This window comes from Salvelinus fontinalis, chromosome 20 (genome assembly GCF_029448725.1).
Source record: "Salvelinus fontinalis isolate EN_2023a chromosome 20, ASM2944872v1, whole genome shotgun sequence".
Classification (NCBI taxonomy): Eukaryota; Metazoa; Chordata; class Actinopteri; order Salmoniformes; family Salmonidae; genus Salvelinus; species Salvelinus fontinalis.
In genome coordinates this window covers 21,719,345-21,735,485 of record NC_074684.1, presented here as the reverse complement: position 1 = coordinate 21,735,485, position 16,141 = coordinate 21,719,345, and the positions used below count along the sequence as shown (strand labels likewise).

The 16,141-nt window shown below is 37.6% G+C and overlaps 1 protein-coding gene across 11 annotated transcripts in view; it reads left to right on the top strand.

Annotated features, from left to right (window-relative positions):
* Positions 1-15,667, top strand: part of LOC129817513 (triadin-like) — a 69,063-nt gene extending 53,396 nt beyond the window's left edge. For 9 of the 11 annotated variants that reach the window (XM_055872833.1, XM_055872834.1, XM_055872829.1 and 6 more), the window contains 19 exons: positions 7-54; positions 2,500-2,547; positions 2,651-2,689; positions 2,767-2,835; positions 3,085-3,228; positions 3,344-3,379; positions 3,525-3,551; positions 3,669-3,716; positions 3,820-3,858; positions 3,936-4,004; positions 4,254-4,397; positions 4,513-4,548; positions 4,689-4,721; positions 8,013-8,045; positions 8,868-8,918; positions 9,715-9,777; positions 9,903-9,932; positions 11,985-12,029; positions 12,137-15,667. In XM_055872833.1, the coding sequence (XP_055728808.1) occupies positions 7-54; positions 2,500-2,547; positions 2,651-2,689; positions 2,767-2,835; positions 3,085-3,228; positions 3,344-3,379; positions 3,525-3,551; positions 3,669-3,716; positions 3,820-3,858; positions 3,936-4,004; positions 4,254-4,397; positions 4,513-4,548; positions 4,689-4,721; positions 8,013-8,045; positions 8,868-8,918; positions 9,715-9,777; positions 9,903-9,932; positions 11,985-12,029; positions 12,137-12,297 (1,163 nt within the window). In that variant the 3' untranslated portion in view covers positions 12,298-15,667. The remainder of the gene's footprint in view (positions 1-6; positions 55-2,499; positions 2,548-2,650; positions 2,690-2,766; positions 2,836-3,084; positions 3,229-3,343; positions 3,380-3,524; positions 3,552-3,668; positions 3,717-3,819; positions 3,859-3,935; positions 4,005-4,253; positions 4,398-4,512; positions 4,549-4,688; positions 4,722-8,012; positions 8,046-8,867; positions 8,919-9,714; positions 9,778-9,902; positions 9,933-11,984; positions 12,030-12,136) is intronic. The other 2 variants (XM_055872835.1, XM_055872838.1) reach the window with 2 other exon arrangements.
* The last annotated feature ends 474 nt before the right edge of the window (positions 15,668-16,141 follow it).

Genomic DNA, 16,141 nt, shown 5'->3' with positions numbered 1-16,141 from the left:
TTCCAGAAGCTGTTGTCTCCAAAGAAAAGACAAAACCTACCACAGTGAAGAAAGGTACTTTATTGCATGTTGTAATAATATTACACCTAACATTAGCTAGCGAGCTGATGTTAGCTAGCTAATAGTATACTTTAACTTGAAATGAAAACAACTTTCTGATAAAATTAGAAACGTGCAATATCTGAAAATGTAGCTAGCTAGACTATCTTGCCCGTATACATGGATGGACGTTTCTCCCTCTCTGTCACGGATGCCATGGTTGCCCTTAGTTTGAAGATGTAATCCAGAGACAGGTGTTTTATGCAAAAGTCTTCTGTCTTCTCTTTTCAACTCCCTTTCCATATTTGCAATCAAACGGCAGAAATTTCTCCATATCCTTAGCCATCATACTCCAATTCCACCGGGCATTCCACTGATTTTAAAACTCGGTCCTTCAGAAAGTGGAGAGCAACACCTTTTCAATTCCACTTTGTGGTGTCTTTTGAAAAAAGCAGCATTAGAAAGGATTACCTACACATACTGACCAGCTTCTGTTATAGACAGGAGCGTGCTACATGGCAGACCGATCCGAACTCATCTCTCGGCATGTCCAGCCCACCCATTATCTCAGCCAAACATGCCTAACGGGAAGGTTCCTAGCTTTTTTCATGGCTAAACCAACTAGGCTCTTAATTAACAATTGTATTTGTATTTACAGATGGCATACAAGTTTGTTATTAAGGCACATGAAAGTCCACACGTTCCAGAAGGCATTTCTGCCAAAAAACATATTTAGATTTTTTTTTAACGTTTACATTCAAATGGCTCTCCTGTGAAGTAATGATGAGCAACTTACGCTTAGGCACCGTACAGTTTATACACTGCCTTTGGAAAGTTTTCAAACCCCTTGACTTTTTTTCACATTTTCTTACGTTACAGCCTTATTCAAAAATGTATTAAATAAATAAAAATCCTCAGCAATCTACACACAATACCCCGTAATGGCAAAGCTAAAACAGGTTGTTAGAATTTTTGCAAATTTATATAAAATAAATAACAGAAATTCCTTATTTACATAAGTATTCAGACCCTTTGCTTTGAGACTCGAAGTTGAGCTCAGGTGCATAATGTTTCCATTGATTAGCCTTCAGATGTTTCTACAACTTCATTGGACTCCACCTTTGGTAAATTCAATTGATTGGACATGATTTGAAAAGGCACATACCTGTCTATATAAGGTCCCACAGTTGACAGTGCATGTCAGAGCAAAAAACAAGCCATGAGGTCGAAGATCTCCGAGATAGGATTGTGTTGAGGCCCCGATCTGGGGAAGGGTACGAAAACATTTCTGCAGCATTGAACGTCCCCACGAACACAGCGGCCTCCATTATTCTTAAATTGAAGAAGTATGGAACCACCAATACTTTTCCTAGAGCTGGTCGCCTGGCCAAACTGAGCAATCGGGGGAGATGGGCCTTGGTCAGGGAGGTGAACAAGAACCCGATGGTCACTCTGATTGAGCTCTAGAGTTACTGTGGCGATGGGAGAACCTTCCAGAAGGACAACCATATCAGGCAGCACTCCACCAATCATAACTTTATGTTAGTGGCCAGACTGAAGCCACTCTTCAGTAAAAGGCACATGACAGCCCGCTTGGAGTTGGCCAAAAGGCACCTAAAGACTCTCCGACCATGAGAAACAAGATTTTCTGGTCTGATGAAACCAAGATTGAACTCTTTGACCAGAATGCCAAGCGTCACGTCTGGAGGAAACCTGGCACAATCCCTACGGTGAAGCACGGTGGTGGCAGCATCATGCTGTGGGGACGTTGATCAGCGGCAGGGATTGGGAAACTAGTCCTGATCGAGGGAAAGATGAACAGAGAAAAGTACAGAGAGATCCATGATGAAACCCTGCTCCAGAGCGCTCAGGACCTCCAACTGGGGTGAAGATTCAACTTCTGACATAACAACGTCCCTAAGCAAACAGCCAAGACAACACAGGAGTGGCTTCATGACAAGTCTCTGAATGTCCACGAGTGGCCCCGCCAGAGCCCGGACATAAACCTGATCGAACATCTCTGGAGAGAACTGAAAATAGCTGTGCACCGACACTCCCCACCCAACCTGGCAGAGAAGAATGGGAGAAACTCCCCAACTACAGGTGTGCCAAGCTTGTAGAGTCATACCCAATAATCAAGGCTGTAAACACTGCCTAAGGTGCTTCAACAAAGTGCTGAGTAAAGGGGCTGAATACTTATGTAAATGTGATATTACATATTTTTTTTCATAAATTGGCAACAAATTCACCTATTTTTGATTTGTCATTGTGAGGTATTGTGTGTAGATTGATGAGGGGGGGAAATAAGTTAATCAATTTTAGAATAAGCCTGTAACATAATTAATAAAATGTGGAAATAGTGACGAGGTCAGAATTATTTCCTTATTCACTGTATATGTTTTCCTTTTATAGTTGTTCAGTGGGTGAATTTAGGTGTTTGGTCTGTGTTCTTTGTTTCAGAGGTTGTTGTTTGCAAAGATAAAGCTAAAACAACAGCTGGCAAGAAAGGTAACGAATATATTTAGTTGCTATGGGATTCACAATGTAACATTGAGCTGTATGAATACTGTATTTTGAATAATGAGCATATTTTGTATTTTCATTGTTTCAGAGCCTGTGGAAAAGGGCAAAATAACTCCTACGAAGAAAGGTAACAAGAACTTAGATCAAGTTATTCCAGTCGATGAATAAACATATATTCTAACTGTGGATATATTTTGGTTTTAGAGCCTGCAATCTCCAAAGAAAAAGTCAAGACAAGCACTACCAAGACAACCACAAGCACTTCCAAGAAAGGTAATACTGTATTTCACAAATGTTAACTTGAGTAGATACTTACTATTAGTTGTAGTGAAACGCTTCTTACATGTCTTGTTTATCTCAGAACTTCGTGCTGCAACAGCCAAAGCTGAATGGTCACTTGTAAAGAATGGTATAGCGCTTCTTAATCCCAATTTGGCTTAATTAACTTTTTCAATCAAGGCGATTATTATTGGTATGCTTTATGAGTACATAATGTAATACATTAATTTGTCTCTGCACCAGTTGTTTCAGAACCTGAGCCCCTAAAAGAGAAAGCCACTCCAAGAGTCCCCACCATGAGGAAAGGTAACCACACAAATGTAGTGGTGCCAATGGTAAAAGCCATGGCAAGAGTTGTCGCTATAAGACCCATCCCTACAACAAAAGGTAACCAAACAGCAATGCAAAAGTTCATCAAACTAAATATAGATTATTTTCAGTTAGATACAATGACAATTGGAAACATGCTGTTTAACTGTTCCAACACTTTTATCTCCTGCAGTGAAGGAGGAGAAGCTATCCAAAGAACCTGAGACAGGTAAAATGTATCCGTCGTAACGGTGTGTAGGGCAGAAACTGTTCATTAGAAATATTATACAAACAAGTATATCGTCTTTCATTTTTTATCTTGCATGTATTTTACTGAATAATAAATTAATCAAAACGTTTTCCATCACCAAAAGAGAAACCAAAAGCGGCAGAGAAAAAAGGTACGAATTATTGATTGTGTTTTGAGTAGATTTATTTCCAGACATGTTAATTATGTTTTCCTTTTAGAATGTTTTAGTGGGTGAATGTAATTTTTTGGTCTGTGTTCTTTGTTTCAGAGGTTGTTGTTTCCAAAGATAAAGCTAAAACAACAGCTGCCAAGAAAGGTAACGAATATATTTAGTTGCTATGGGATTCACAATGTAACATTGAGTTGTATGACTACAGTATTTTGAATGATGAGCATATTTTGTATTTTCATTGTTTCAGAGCCCGTGGAAAAGGACAAAATAACTTCTACAAAGAAAGGTAACAACAACTTAGATCAAGTTATTCCAGTCGATGATTTAACATATATTCTAACTGTGGATATATTATGGTTTTAGAGCCTGCAATCTCCAAAGAAAAAGTCAAGACAAGCACTAACAAGACAACCACAAGCACTTCCAAGAAAGGTAATACTGTATTTCACAAATGTTAACTTGAGTAGATACTTACTATTAGTGGTAGTGAAACACTTCTTACATGTCTTGTTTATCTCAGAACTTCGTGCTGCAACAGCCAAAGCTGAATGGTCGCTTGTAAAGAATGGTATAGCGCTTCTTCATCCCAATTTGGCTTAATTAACTTTTTCAATCAAGGCGATTATTAATGGTATGCTTTATGAGTACATAATGTAATACATTAATTTGTCTATGCACCAGTTGTTTCAGAACCTGAGCCCCTAAAAGAGAAAGCCACTCCAAGAGTCCCCACCATGAGGAAAGGTAACCACACAAATGTAGTGGTGCCAATGGTAAAAGCCATGGCAAGAGTTGTCGCTATAAGACCCATCCCTACAACAAAAGGTAACCAAACAGCAATGCAAAAGTTCATCAAACTAAATATAGATTATTTTCAGTTAGATACAATGACAATTGGAAACATGCTGTTTAACTGTTCTAACACTTTTATCTCCTGCAGTGAAGGAGGAGAAGCTATCCAAAGGACCTGAGACAGGTAAAATGTATCTGTCCTAGCAGTGTGCAGGGCAGAAACTCAGCATTAACAGTATTGTACAAACAGTATATCATCTTTAATTATTTTTCTTTTGAATGCAATTTACTGAACACATAATTAATCAAAACGTTTTCCTTCAGCAAAAGAGAAACCAGCAGCGGCAGAGAAAAAAGGTAAGAATGATTTAACTGTGTTTTGAGTGGATCAACTCATGTCCTGCCAGCTGAGTCAAACAAGTTAACACTTCAAACAGTAGAGTGTTCAACATGTGACCTACAGCAGTTAATCACTTCTCTCCCATGATGTACGTAATGGTGATTCAACCCTGAAGGATGACTCCTATTAGCAGAGTGGGAGCTTGGCTTTGTACACAATATATAATATCTCACTATTTTACTGATGGTAGCTATTTCTTTTGATTACTGTATAGTATGCATGTTTCATTGACACAGTCCTTCAGAACGATGATGCAACATCTGTAATACATCCAGTATTTCTTCCTTCTGTTGTTGGATGTTAATAAGCTTGTGCTGTTCACATTCCCATGTTGGTGATAACCGTTATCACATACACAAGCCTCCATCATGTTACTATAGCAACCCCCCAGAGAAGCCCATAACATGGTCATCACTAGTTTCTATACCCACAAAGTCATAACCCCGTCCATTTCATCAATTGATCTTCTTAAAATATGATTTTAAACCTATCCCTAACCTTAACCACACTGCTAACCTTATGCCTAACCCTAACTTAAAATAAAGACCAAAAAACACATTTTGGACTTTGTGGCAGTGGAATCTGACTTTGTGGCTATAGAAGCTAGTGAAAACCCCATAACATCGATAGGTTTAAATATTTTATATTTTACCTTTATTTAACTAGGAAAGTCAGTTAAGAACAAATTCTTATTTACAATGACAGCCTAGGAACAGTGGGTTAACTGTCATGTTCAGGGGCAGGACATTTTAAAAGTGTAACAACTTGTAAACATGTATTTGATGTTTATAAAAGCGTCTGATGTTTGTAATTTACACTTTGCAATTTCAAACTGAATTTTCCCTTATAAAAATGTATCAACCCCTACCAAAATGTCTATTAATAATAATAATTCACGTTTCCTGTTGCGGCAGAATTATTTTCCTGCTCTAGCAAACTGGCTCAAATTAAGATGCTACATTTGTACTGTTCCCGAGTGGCGCAGCGGTCTAAGGCACTGTCTCAGCGCTAGAAGCGTCACTGCTGTCCTTGGTTTAAATCCAGGCTGCATCACATCTGGCTGTGACTGGGAGTCCCACAGTGCGGTGCACAATTGGCCCAGCGTTGTCCGGGTTTGGCCGGTGTAGGCCGTCATTGTAAATAAGAATTTGTTTGCCTAGTTAAATAAAGGTTACACACACATATTAAAACACATGATACATTGTCTTCATATTCTGCGGAGCATGGAGCAATCAGGTTAGTGCAGGCTGGAATCTGACATACGGGCTTCCTGACTGTCAACACCCTCCTGACTAGTTATATGTAGGGTTCAAGTTTTAACCTGGCAGTTCTTCTCAGTCTACATTCAACATATGTTCTGCTCCTCCCAACCCAACGCCTAATTTCCTCCCTGTATCTAGACCATTACAGTGGCATCATTCTCTCTATCGCCTGCGGTGTGTCTGCATGGTAGAGCAAAGTGGTGTTTTACTTAACTGGGTAATGTGCTTGGAAAAACAACACTCAGATGTAATTCCCTTCAAGGACTTGAACCCTAAAATAAAACACAAACACTGGCACATCTGAGTTAACAAAACCAATATGGTTAACAATATATGGGTCGTTTCATGAAGTGAGTGCTCTTTGATATTTTAAGAGAGATTGTACACACATATTACATTTTAAAAGCCTGGTATATTACAGTAAGTTCCCTTTAATATAGACCACATGGAAAATTCAATAAATCTGTTTTTTTTAATGAATAAAGACATTAAAGTGCCAAAATTCAGCATTTTGACCTGTCCCTCCATGCATCCTCTGTGATTCCAAGGAAGATTTTAAGTCATTTCTGAAGATTATTTTTATTTCATGTTATTAGTGATTAATTTTAAGTAACTATCCCTCATTTTAAGGTCAACCCTGTTACGTGAACTGAACTCTTGTTTTATGGTGAAACTAGTCCTTTTTGAAATATATTTTCAAAAGAGACATTCAACATCTAGTCAAATCATAGTGTAAAATCAGTTGAGCAGGTTCTACTCTTTTTGGCTGACATTGAATATCCCTTTGAGCATGGTGAAGTTATTAATTACACTATAGATGGTGTATCAATACACCCAGCCACTACAAAGATACAGGCGTCCTTCCTAACTCAGTTATCGGAGAGCAAGGAAAGGGATTTCACCATGAGGCCAATGGTGACTTTAAAACAGTTACAGAGTTTAATGGCTGTGATAGGAGTAAATGGAGGATGGATCAACAATCTTGTAGTTACTACACAATACTAACCTAAATGACAGAGTGAAAAGAAGTAAGCCTGTACAGAATACATATATTCCAAAACATGCATTACGTTTGCAATAAGGCACTAAAGTAAAACTGCAAAAAAATGTGGCAAAGAAATAAACTTTATGTCCTGAATACAAAGTGTTATGTTTGGGGCAAATCCAACACAGCACATCACTCTTCATATTTTCAAGCATAGTGGTGGCTGCATCATATAATGGGTATTCTTGTCATCGGCAAGGACTGCTCTACTTTGCCTATATTGATGATAGGCCTACAGTAGGGTGAAATAGGGTGTTTTCTGGATATTACGTATCCTTTTGCATAACCAATGCATCTATTTTCATTAGTATGAATAACTGATTTTAACGGTTTATCTCGCTTGTCTAGTTCCAAAGAAAGAATCTGGTAGCTTTGTGAGATTCTCAAGAGTTTGCCTTTAACCCTAAAAAAACAAACTTCAAATTTTATCCTAGCTTTACCCTGGGTTAATTTAGACCAACCAAAGATACAATTTAAAGGCCCTTTACAAATTCAACTTGAATTATTGTTTTGTAGAGCTTCGTGCTGAAACGTATTTTGTGAATGATCACATGTTGGTGATATTGTAGAATGTTGTGAAGGCAAGACCGGTAGCTATGAAGGAGATTTGCATTTGTGGCCTTTCTTAGATTGGATTCTTATTGGGATCAAAACCCAGATTCCTACTGTATGTCTTACAGGACTGCAGGCAACCCAGTGTACAACATTGAACCTGATTTATACGTTTCCACACAAAGATATGAAAATATGAGTAGAGTATGTGTAATATAATCTTCATCCAGTTTTAAAAGAGACAAGAATCTATTTGGGTTTGTAACATAGATTGACCTGAATTACTGCTAAGATGTTCGTTCCTCTACTGTTTGATGTGTAAACCTTCCAGCTAGATAAGAGGAATACATACCACTCATGTACATTTTTCCTCCTTCTTGCATGAGAAGAAGACAAGGTAAAGGATGTGAAGACATCAGATGGTGAGTTCGGTTCATATAACAATATGCAAATACATTGCTCTAGTATGAATTGAATAGATGCTGCTATTGAATAAAAAAAGGATGAGGTTTCATCAAACTTAGCTACCATAGCAGTGTCTTTGCAGTATGTCTGTTTACACAACTACAAACAGCTTCTCCTTTTATTTTCCAATTGAGTGATAAGATATTACAGTCCTTGCTTGACTATGCCTCATCCTCTGACTAATGGGTATTTGAGATGGGCTCCAGCCTTTTACCGCACGGGCCAACAGCACTAGATTCCAGTAATGAACTAGGCTAAATAAAAGTCAAATCTGGTATTGACCATTTGAAATGTAGCCTATATCAAAGTGTGGCTGGAGAACACTTTTAATCAATAAACCTGAAGCAAATGGCTCAATTTAACTATTAATCACCCCAGGCCAACTAGAGTGATCAATCAACAGATTGTGGTGCAGCATTTAGTTTTTTCTGTGTTATTTCAGTCCTTCCTTGACATACTGTATGTGTGGAAGGACTAGCACTGTTTAGTGTATGCATAGTTCATTTGTCAAGTTTTGTAGACAGGAAGTGTTATAAACCGATTTTATACACAGATTGACTTATCGTTGGTCATTAAATGGGTTAAATGCTTTTCGCGAAGGATTTGTTCCCATTAAAACTAATTCAAAGCTGTTTAGATAATTAAAGTTGAATAATGCATTGTTACTGAATAATGTAGTTGGTGTAAAAGCTTTATCCCGGCGTATATAGTACTAAATGCTTCCTCAACCTGGTACTAAGGTTATTGTAAAAGTACTTTTGGTTTATTTTGTCTTGTAGCCAAAGCTAAAACCACACCCTCTGTGAAGACAGCCCAGCCCACTCAAGCACGTAAGTAAACAGAAAACTAAATCAAAACCATAGGGATCATATCCAATCAATCCCTGAGCAACAAATCTGATTTCTATTGATAAGTAGGTCAGTTTCTTTTTTCTTTTTTTAACACAAATTTATATAGGACTTAATGAATTATTTATTTGCCTAAAACTTGAGTAGATAAGAGTGAGTGGTTTCAAGGTTTTGAATACATTTGTCATGGTAAATAGCCATCAAATGTCTTTTTATTTATTCATTGTTTTGTTAAGATGCTCCTTGCCCATGGATCAGCCTTGTGAATGTCATGTTCTTAATGACTGGATACTCTCTTTTCCTCTGTTATAGTGTCCTGTAAAGCTGCAAAAAAAAATTGTGAATAGTATATTGTGCATAATAATATATTATGATAGTGATTGGTTGATTACATGCCAGCATCAGTTATCTTTCTCATGCTTAATCAACACAAAACTCTAGTTGACAACTGGAAATTGGATCTGTCAAATGGCACAGCTTTAGACAAAGGCCAGGCAGAATGACTTTGTTTACTAGACAGATCAGTTCTGAATACGCGTTCCTACGATTCCCTTTCACATCACTTATTATATACATTTGTTGGGAAAAATTCACAACCCATGAAAAATGAAACCAGTCACTCGTAACATGATTAGAGCTTAAATTTATGCATGGTAAAACTGCAATTACAGCCATGTCACTTTTTGTTAGTGTGAAGAGAATATATTTGAGATTATAAGCAGAGTTTGAAGAACGGGTGAAATGGCATGTAGACAAATGTATTTTTCTCCTCTCACAGATAAAGCTGAGAAGACTGAGAAGACTGAGCAGACTGAGAAGAAAGCTGTGAAGGAGGCTAAAGGTACGTCGGCTCAAAGTATCAAATAACTCGTATTACTGGTACCTTTCCTCATAAACGGTTGATAACTTACTATTGATCTCCATTGATTATTTATGCTTGATGATTTTCCCCACCTCTGATTTCAGAGAAAGAAGTGAAGCCTCCTGGTATAGCAAGTGAGTAAATACCAATGCCTTGTGTCTGTGCTTCAAAGAAGAGATAGGGATGTAGCAGTGGGTGCTGTTAGATTTAGTGCAGCCATGTTCACTAGGCCCCACATGGTGGTGCTCTATCTAACCCAATGATTTCTTTTGGTTGTCTGCTGCACTTACTATTGAGGATTATCTCAATGTGTCATCCTGCACTAGTAAAATCTAAATGTAATGTGTAAAAACGTTTACTGCTACAGTGTTCTGGAAGGTGGAATCATATTATTTGTGTCATTTATTTTTTATAACTGCATATTTATACCTCATTTATAGAATTGATTTCGCCTTGATAAAATCCAATATGATTGGAATGAATTACTGTAGCAAATGTTTCCCTTGCAATTTTCCATTAAAATTATTATATGTTTCTAGAGATTGGGGCAGAATTTTCTTTACCTTCTATTCATGACTAAGGTAGTAGCTATACCTTCCCCTCCACTGGCCAACACAATAAAACTAGGATTCAATGACTCTTTGCTGATATTGCTCTCTGGGGGGTTTTGGGGAGTAAATTAACCATGTTAATTGTTCACGGAGAAACATTTAGTTATTCAAATAGATTGTGCCTAGTGATAAATAGTAACAACACTTACTGGATTGATTTAAGTTAAAGCCAGAAGCTTCAAAGACATTAGGGTGATGTTCTATTGACTGAACTTGTGGAGTCTTGATATTCTAGTCCCATCTCTTCCCTACCCATATTCCCAGTCACTCTCTCTTCACGTCCTGTGTGATTTGTCTCACAGTGAAGGGACATCAAGCAATGCTCAATCACTATCCTCAATATGATGACTATCTACTGTATGTATTACATTAAGGCAAAAGTGATTTACATGTCTTTTGAGACCTGAGCTGCAATTACTTCATTTGAAATAAGGGTTGTAGTCATGCTTGTGTTCACCGCCATGGCCTTCCCACTCTCGGCACTTAAAGTTAGTTAAACAAACATAGTAAGTATGCTCTCACTCTTCTCTCTAAAGTAACTATGTTGATGCATAAAAAAACGATCTTAATATACTTTAAAATGACTAAAAACAAATCAAAGCTGTGTAGAAATGATAATGGAAGTATATTCACTCAGATTCTTGACTGTCCAGCTCGCTAATAATCACTGTGTACAGTCAATGGACCTACATTCATAGCTTCTTGACTGTCCAGATCGATAATAATCACTAGACAGTCAGGTAGCATCGAAAATTGCAAAAACTATGGATAGAGGACTATTTTTGGCAATTTTTTACAGCAAGGAAATATAACCAATTTTCAGTGTGGCCCTCCGGACTTCAATGAAGACCGAATGCGGCCCCTGGGACAAAATGATTTCAACACCGCTACTCTACATTCTTTGTTTTTCTTCCTAACGACCAAACAAATACCCTGTGTTATATTTGATTAGATTGAACACTTTTAAAACACCTCTTTCTAATGGGGAAATAATACTCCTTCCTTCCTTTATCCATCACAGTATTTTTTAAGGTCACCTGTATCATTGAAATTCAGAGCCCATTTTCTCCAGTGGATTATAATAGACTTCCTGATCAGAATTCCCTGTCAGCACAGCAGTACATATACAGCAGTCCTCACAGGGCTGGAGAAGTCCCATTGGGATTGAAAGGGTCTGCTTTGAAACTCCCTTCATATCCTCTGGTAATTTATTTATACATTTTATTTTTATTTAACCTTTATTTAACTAGGCAAGTCAGTTAAGAACAAATTCTTATTTACAATAATGGCCTACCCCGGCCAAACCCTAACGACGCTGGGCCAACTGTGCACTGCCCTATGGGACTCCCAATCACGGCCCGTTGTGATACAGCCTAGAATCATACCAGGGTCTGTAGTGACACCTCTAGCACTGAGATGCAGTGCCTTAGACCGCTGCGCCACTCGGGGGAAATGCGAGCCATCACATTGTGTATTTATATAAGGATAATATATACATTGGGTACCAGGAGTCTTTCTCCTCTCTTCCTCTCAAACATGTCTATCTCTCATTCCCTGTTTCCCTGCCCTCATCAGAAGAATCTCAGACTGACGAGAATGCAATGGACAAGAAGAAGCAAGGTTAGATGAATTTCTGTCTTAACTTTTTCTTACTGTGATAAACATGCGAAAACGCTCCTTTATAAAAATCCTTAATTGATTCCTTATTTCCACACTGTATCTTACAGGTCAGAAAGTCTTGCAGTGTGTTTTAATGGTTGGAAAGAATGCCCACTACCCTTTGCGACCTTCCACCCCTGGTATGACCCCTGTGTCGATGAGCCCAGCCATGCGGTCCATGATGTGGCAGCAGGCGCAGCAGCAGAAAGCCAGAGCGGCGGGGCAGTAGACTCGCTCCTCACCTCCATGCTGCTCCCTCTAGTCGTCTGCACGGCAGCCTTAACCAGGATAATCAGGGACAAAAGGGGAAGGATGGATGGACAGTACAGTATTATTTATTTTTCTATGACCGGTCGAGCTCCCGTGAGTAAAGTCCCTGAACTCTTTTCTTTTACCTGTGGCTTTGCCGCTTTTGCTAGCGCTCAGCGCTGAGTCCTTTGTGATCTATGTTTTTCAACAGATTTATTTATAAGAAAAGGAGTGTAAGTTATGGCTATATATTACCTTAGGAAGCAAATGAAATTGACAATTTCTGTAAATTTCAACCAAATTCAATGAACATATGCATATAAATTGTAATTTAGCTCAAGTTTAATGTATATAATGTACATGTAATATCAACATCTTGACATTTTCATTTGTTCAATAATTACTTCACGTTATAATTTTTTCATTTGTTACTTTTATCACAATATTCATCAAGTTCAGGATGACAAAACATCTGTAAATTGATTTTGGAGTCATACATTGTCAATGGCACTGTGATAAAAATTGAGTTTAGTTTTTATTTCATGTTTTGATCCAATTTTATTAAGGAAACAAATTGAACATGCTATACAATAACAAATTAACAATATAGCTCACTTTCTCCGAACATGTCCATGTCTGTATGCTTCTGTTGATGTGTGACATTTCCTGCTATAACAGGAAATCCTAAGCCATTTTTTAAGACTATTGTAATAGTTGAGCATCAAATCAACAGTGACGATCTTCATAATCATTTTAGAAATTGTGTGCATCACAGTTTGATCATGAAAGAGGATCGATATTTGTATTTGCCTAAAAATGGCAGAAATGTTTATTTGAGCATATCTATATTTAGAAAGAATATTATTATTTTATTTAAAAAAATATTCATCAAATTAGTTCGCCTGCCAAAGATGACAAGAAGTGTTCACCTACAGTAAACGTTTCTACTCCTTGTCAGATGTTATTAGATAAGGTACAGGTATGTTACCACTAACTGTAGTTATCTGACCAGATCTGCATAAAACACATGGCTGAAGAACACTGCCTTATCACTCATTACACACACTGTTAAAGCAAGGTGATGTTATGTTGTCATTTTTGTTTAATATGCTACTTCCATGTAAATAACTGTATCAACTTGTATCTTGCTGCTTGGCATGTTGGTAAAGAATTGTGGGAAGATGAGTATGGTACCATTTCTCATGGATGCTCCCGTTGTTAACCAGAATAACCTCTTCTCTCTCTCTCTCTCTCTCCTGGGGAGTGTGTGTGTGTACTGAGAATGCAACACTAGAGGTCAAGTCAATGACTGTCCACACATTATTTTTTTTACAACTAACAATGATTCTCGTGAGATGGTGTTATGATGTCATCCTGTGATATATAGGTGAGGATGACTTTATCATCGCTGTCATGTTACTATCATTGGGCTTGCTGCCATGCGCAGCAGCCTACTGCTGAAACATGTTCAAGGAGGAGTGCCTTTATTCTGATAATGGTGCTGCTGTGCTGAGTCCAGCGTATCCATTGTTGTCTTACTCAACTAAAGACTGATGTCAGGAGTCCATGTTTCAAGACCATGTGAAAGAAACTATTGGGCCTGAGATCAGATGTCCTTTATACAGTAGAAGGGAAAATAAGAATGCTCAGTAAGTGGTGGCTTGAGAGCCCATATTGTGAAAGCCTGGTTACCTTCTCTATTCAGCTATTACATTCCCATCCCTGCCACTCCTGTCATTTGCCAGCTTTGGTAAATGACAGGAGTGGCAAGGAGTGGAATGTTAGCTAAAAAGACTGGTACCTAGACTATTGAAAGCCTGAGAGGGAAGGCCGAGAAACTCTACTTTGTTGTGACTGCAGCTGTCTCAGCCTGTTGTATGGTATCTACTATCTATCCATACGTTTTGCAGTGTCACATGCATCCACAGTCCGCAACAACATCTCGACAAAGTATTGTGAAGTAGGCCAAAGGAAAAAATCTTGACTTTGAAGTTCCAGTGCACCATTTCCTGTACCACCAGGGGAAATGCTGCTGTCTGTGTGCTGTGTGTTGTTTTCTGTGGATCTGACTGATGGAGGCAGAGTCCCCCACACTTATCTACACTGCAACAACAGAGATTACACTAATTATATATTTTTATAATTATAACTATGTCTTACCTTTCTATTCTTTTGTCAGAGAAACAGATTTACTCTTGGCAGAATGGACTTGTTGGTTGACTGCTCTTACATTATGAGCTCGGTCATACCATCATACCTTCCCAGTCATTAAGTATAACAAAGCATTGACTAGACAACCGTACAGTATGAGGTTTAAATAACTGATGTTTACTTGATTTACAACAGTGCCCCTGGCACATTGTGGAATGTCTTGACAGAGTACATACCTCAGATATACATGATTAATAAGCACGGATTCTGTACTGATTATGTTAGCTGTAACAATGTCATTTTAAAGAAAATTATTCACAAACTAAATATATTTTGGGTTGTTTTGTTCTTTTGGACGATTCATTTTTGGTAATTTCCTGTGTATTATGCATGACTGTTATTTAAAAAAAGACAAAACATTTGGCAGTTATTGTCTCTGGTTCGATGTCTCAGTCAGACTGGTGAGCACTGTAGGACTTGAAATATTAGCTTTAATCATATCTCAGTCAGACATCAGTTGAGCTGTAAAGGATGGATATAGATCGCTTTACTATGAGATGTGTGTGCTCTGTTCATTTGAGACTTCTCATTAATACAGAAGAGTTTCCTAACATGCACGGAGGAAAACAAACTCTCAGCCTTAAATATCAGATATGTTCCCAAAGACTAATTACATCCCAGATTAAATGTCTTGCCAAAAATACATACTTTATTTTGAGCTATTCCTTTTTATAGATATTTATCTTGTCAATGCTCTATTGCTAGATTCTGAGACTGTTTCTAAACTATGTTTGTCTTCTGTGGCTACTGTATGTTCTGTAATTGATCACAACATGATGCCACTGATGCTGTTCTTAAGTTGTAGTTTTTTTGTTGTTGCAGTTTTAACAAAGTTCAAACCATTATTTAAACAGCAACAACACATCAATCAATGCCCAAAAATATATATTTAAAGTATGTTGTACATGGTGCATAAAACAATCGAGAACTGATTTAAAAAAAAAGGATTTATCAATTGTTGCAGTATTTATAAGAATGTATTGTTTTTTTTGTTTTCAGAACAATGTGCTCTTGACTTATTTTGTTGTTAACTTCATTTTTGTGTATACATTTAGCAAAACGTGGACTGCTCATGGCAATGCAATGTTAGTGTTACAAATCGAGTAAACATGTCAAAAAATAAAAATAAGTCGGTTTGATTTTGTTATGGGCTTTCCTCCAATTATAGGTATAGATGTCTTCTAGTCATGGAAGATTTATTTTTGTGTTAACCACTTAAAACCTCTTAAGGATTAGCCTACATTTTCACCTAAAATGACATACCTAAATCTAACTGCGTATAGCTCAGGCCCTGAAGCAAGGATATGCATATTCTTGGTACCATTTGAAAGGAAACACTTTGAAGTTCGTGGAAATGTGAAAGGAATGTAGTAGAATATAACACAATAGATCTGGTAAAAGATAATACAAAGAAAAAAACAACCGTATTATTTTGTACCATCTTTGAAATGCAAGAGAAAGGCTCATAATGTATTATTCAGTTGCAATTTATATTTTGGCCACTAGATGGCATCAGTGTATGTGCAAAGTTTTAGACTGATCCAATGAACCATTGCATGTCCGTTCAAAACTTTGTATCAAGACCGCTCAAATGTGCCTAATTTGTTTATTAA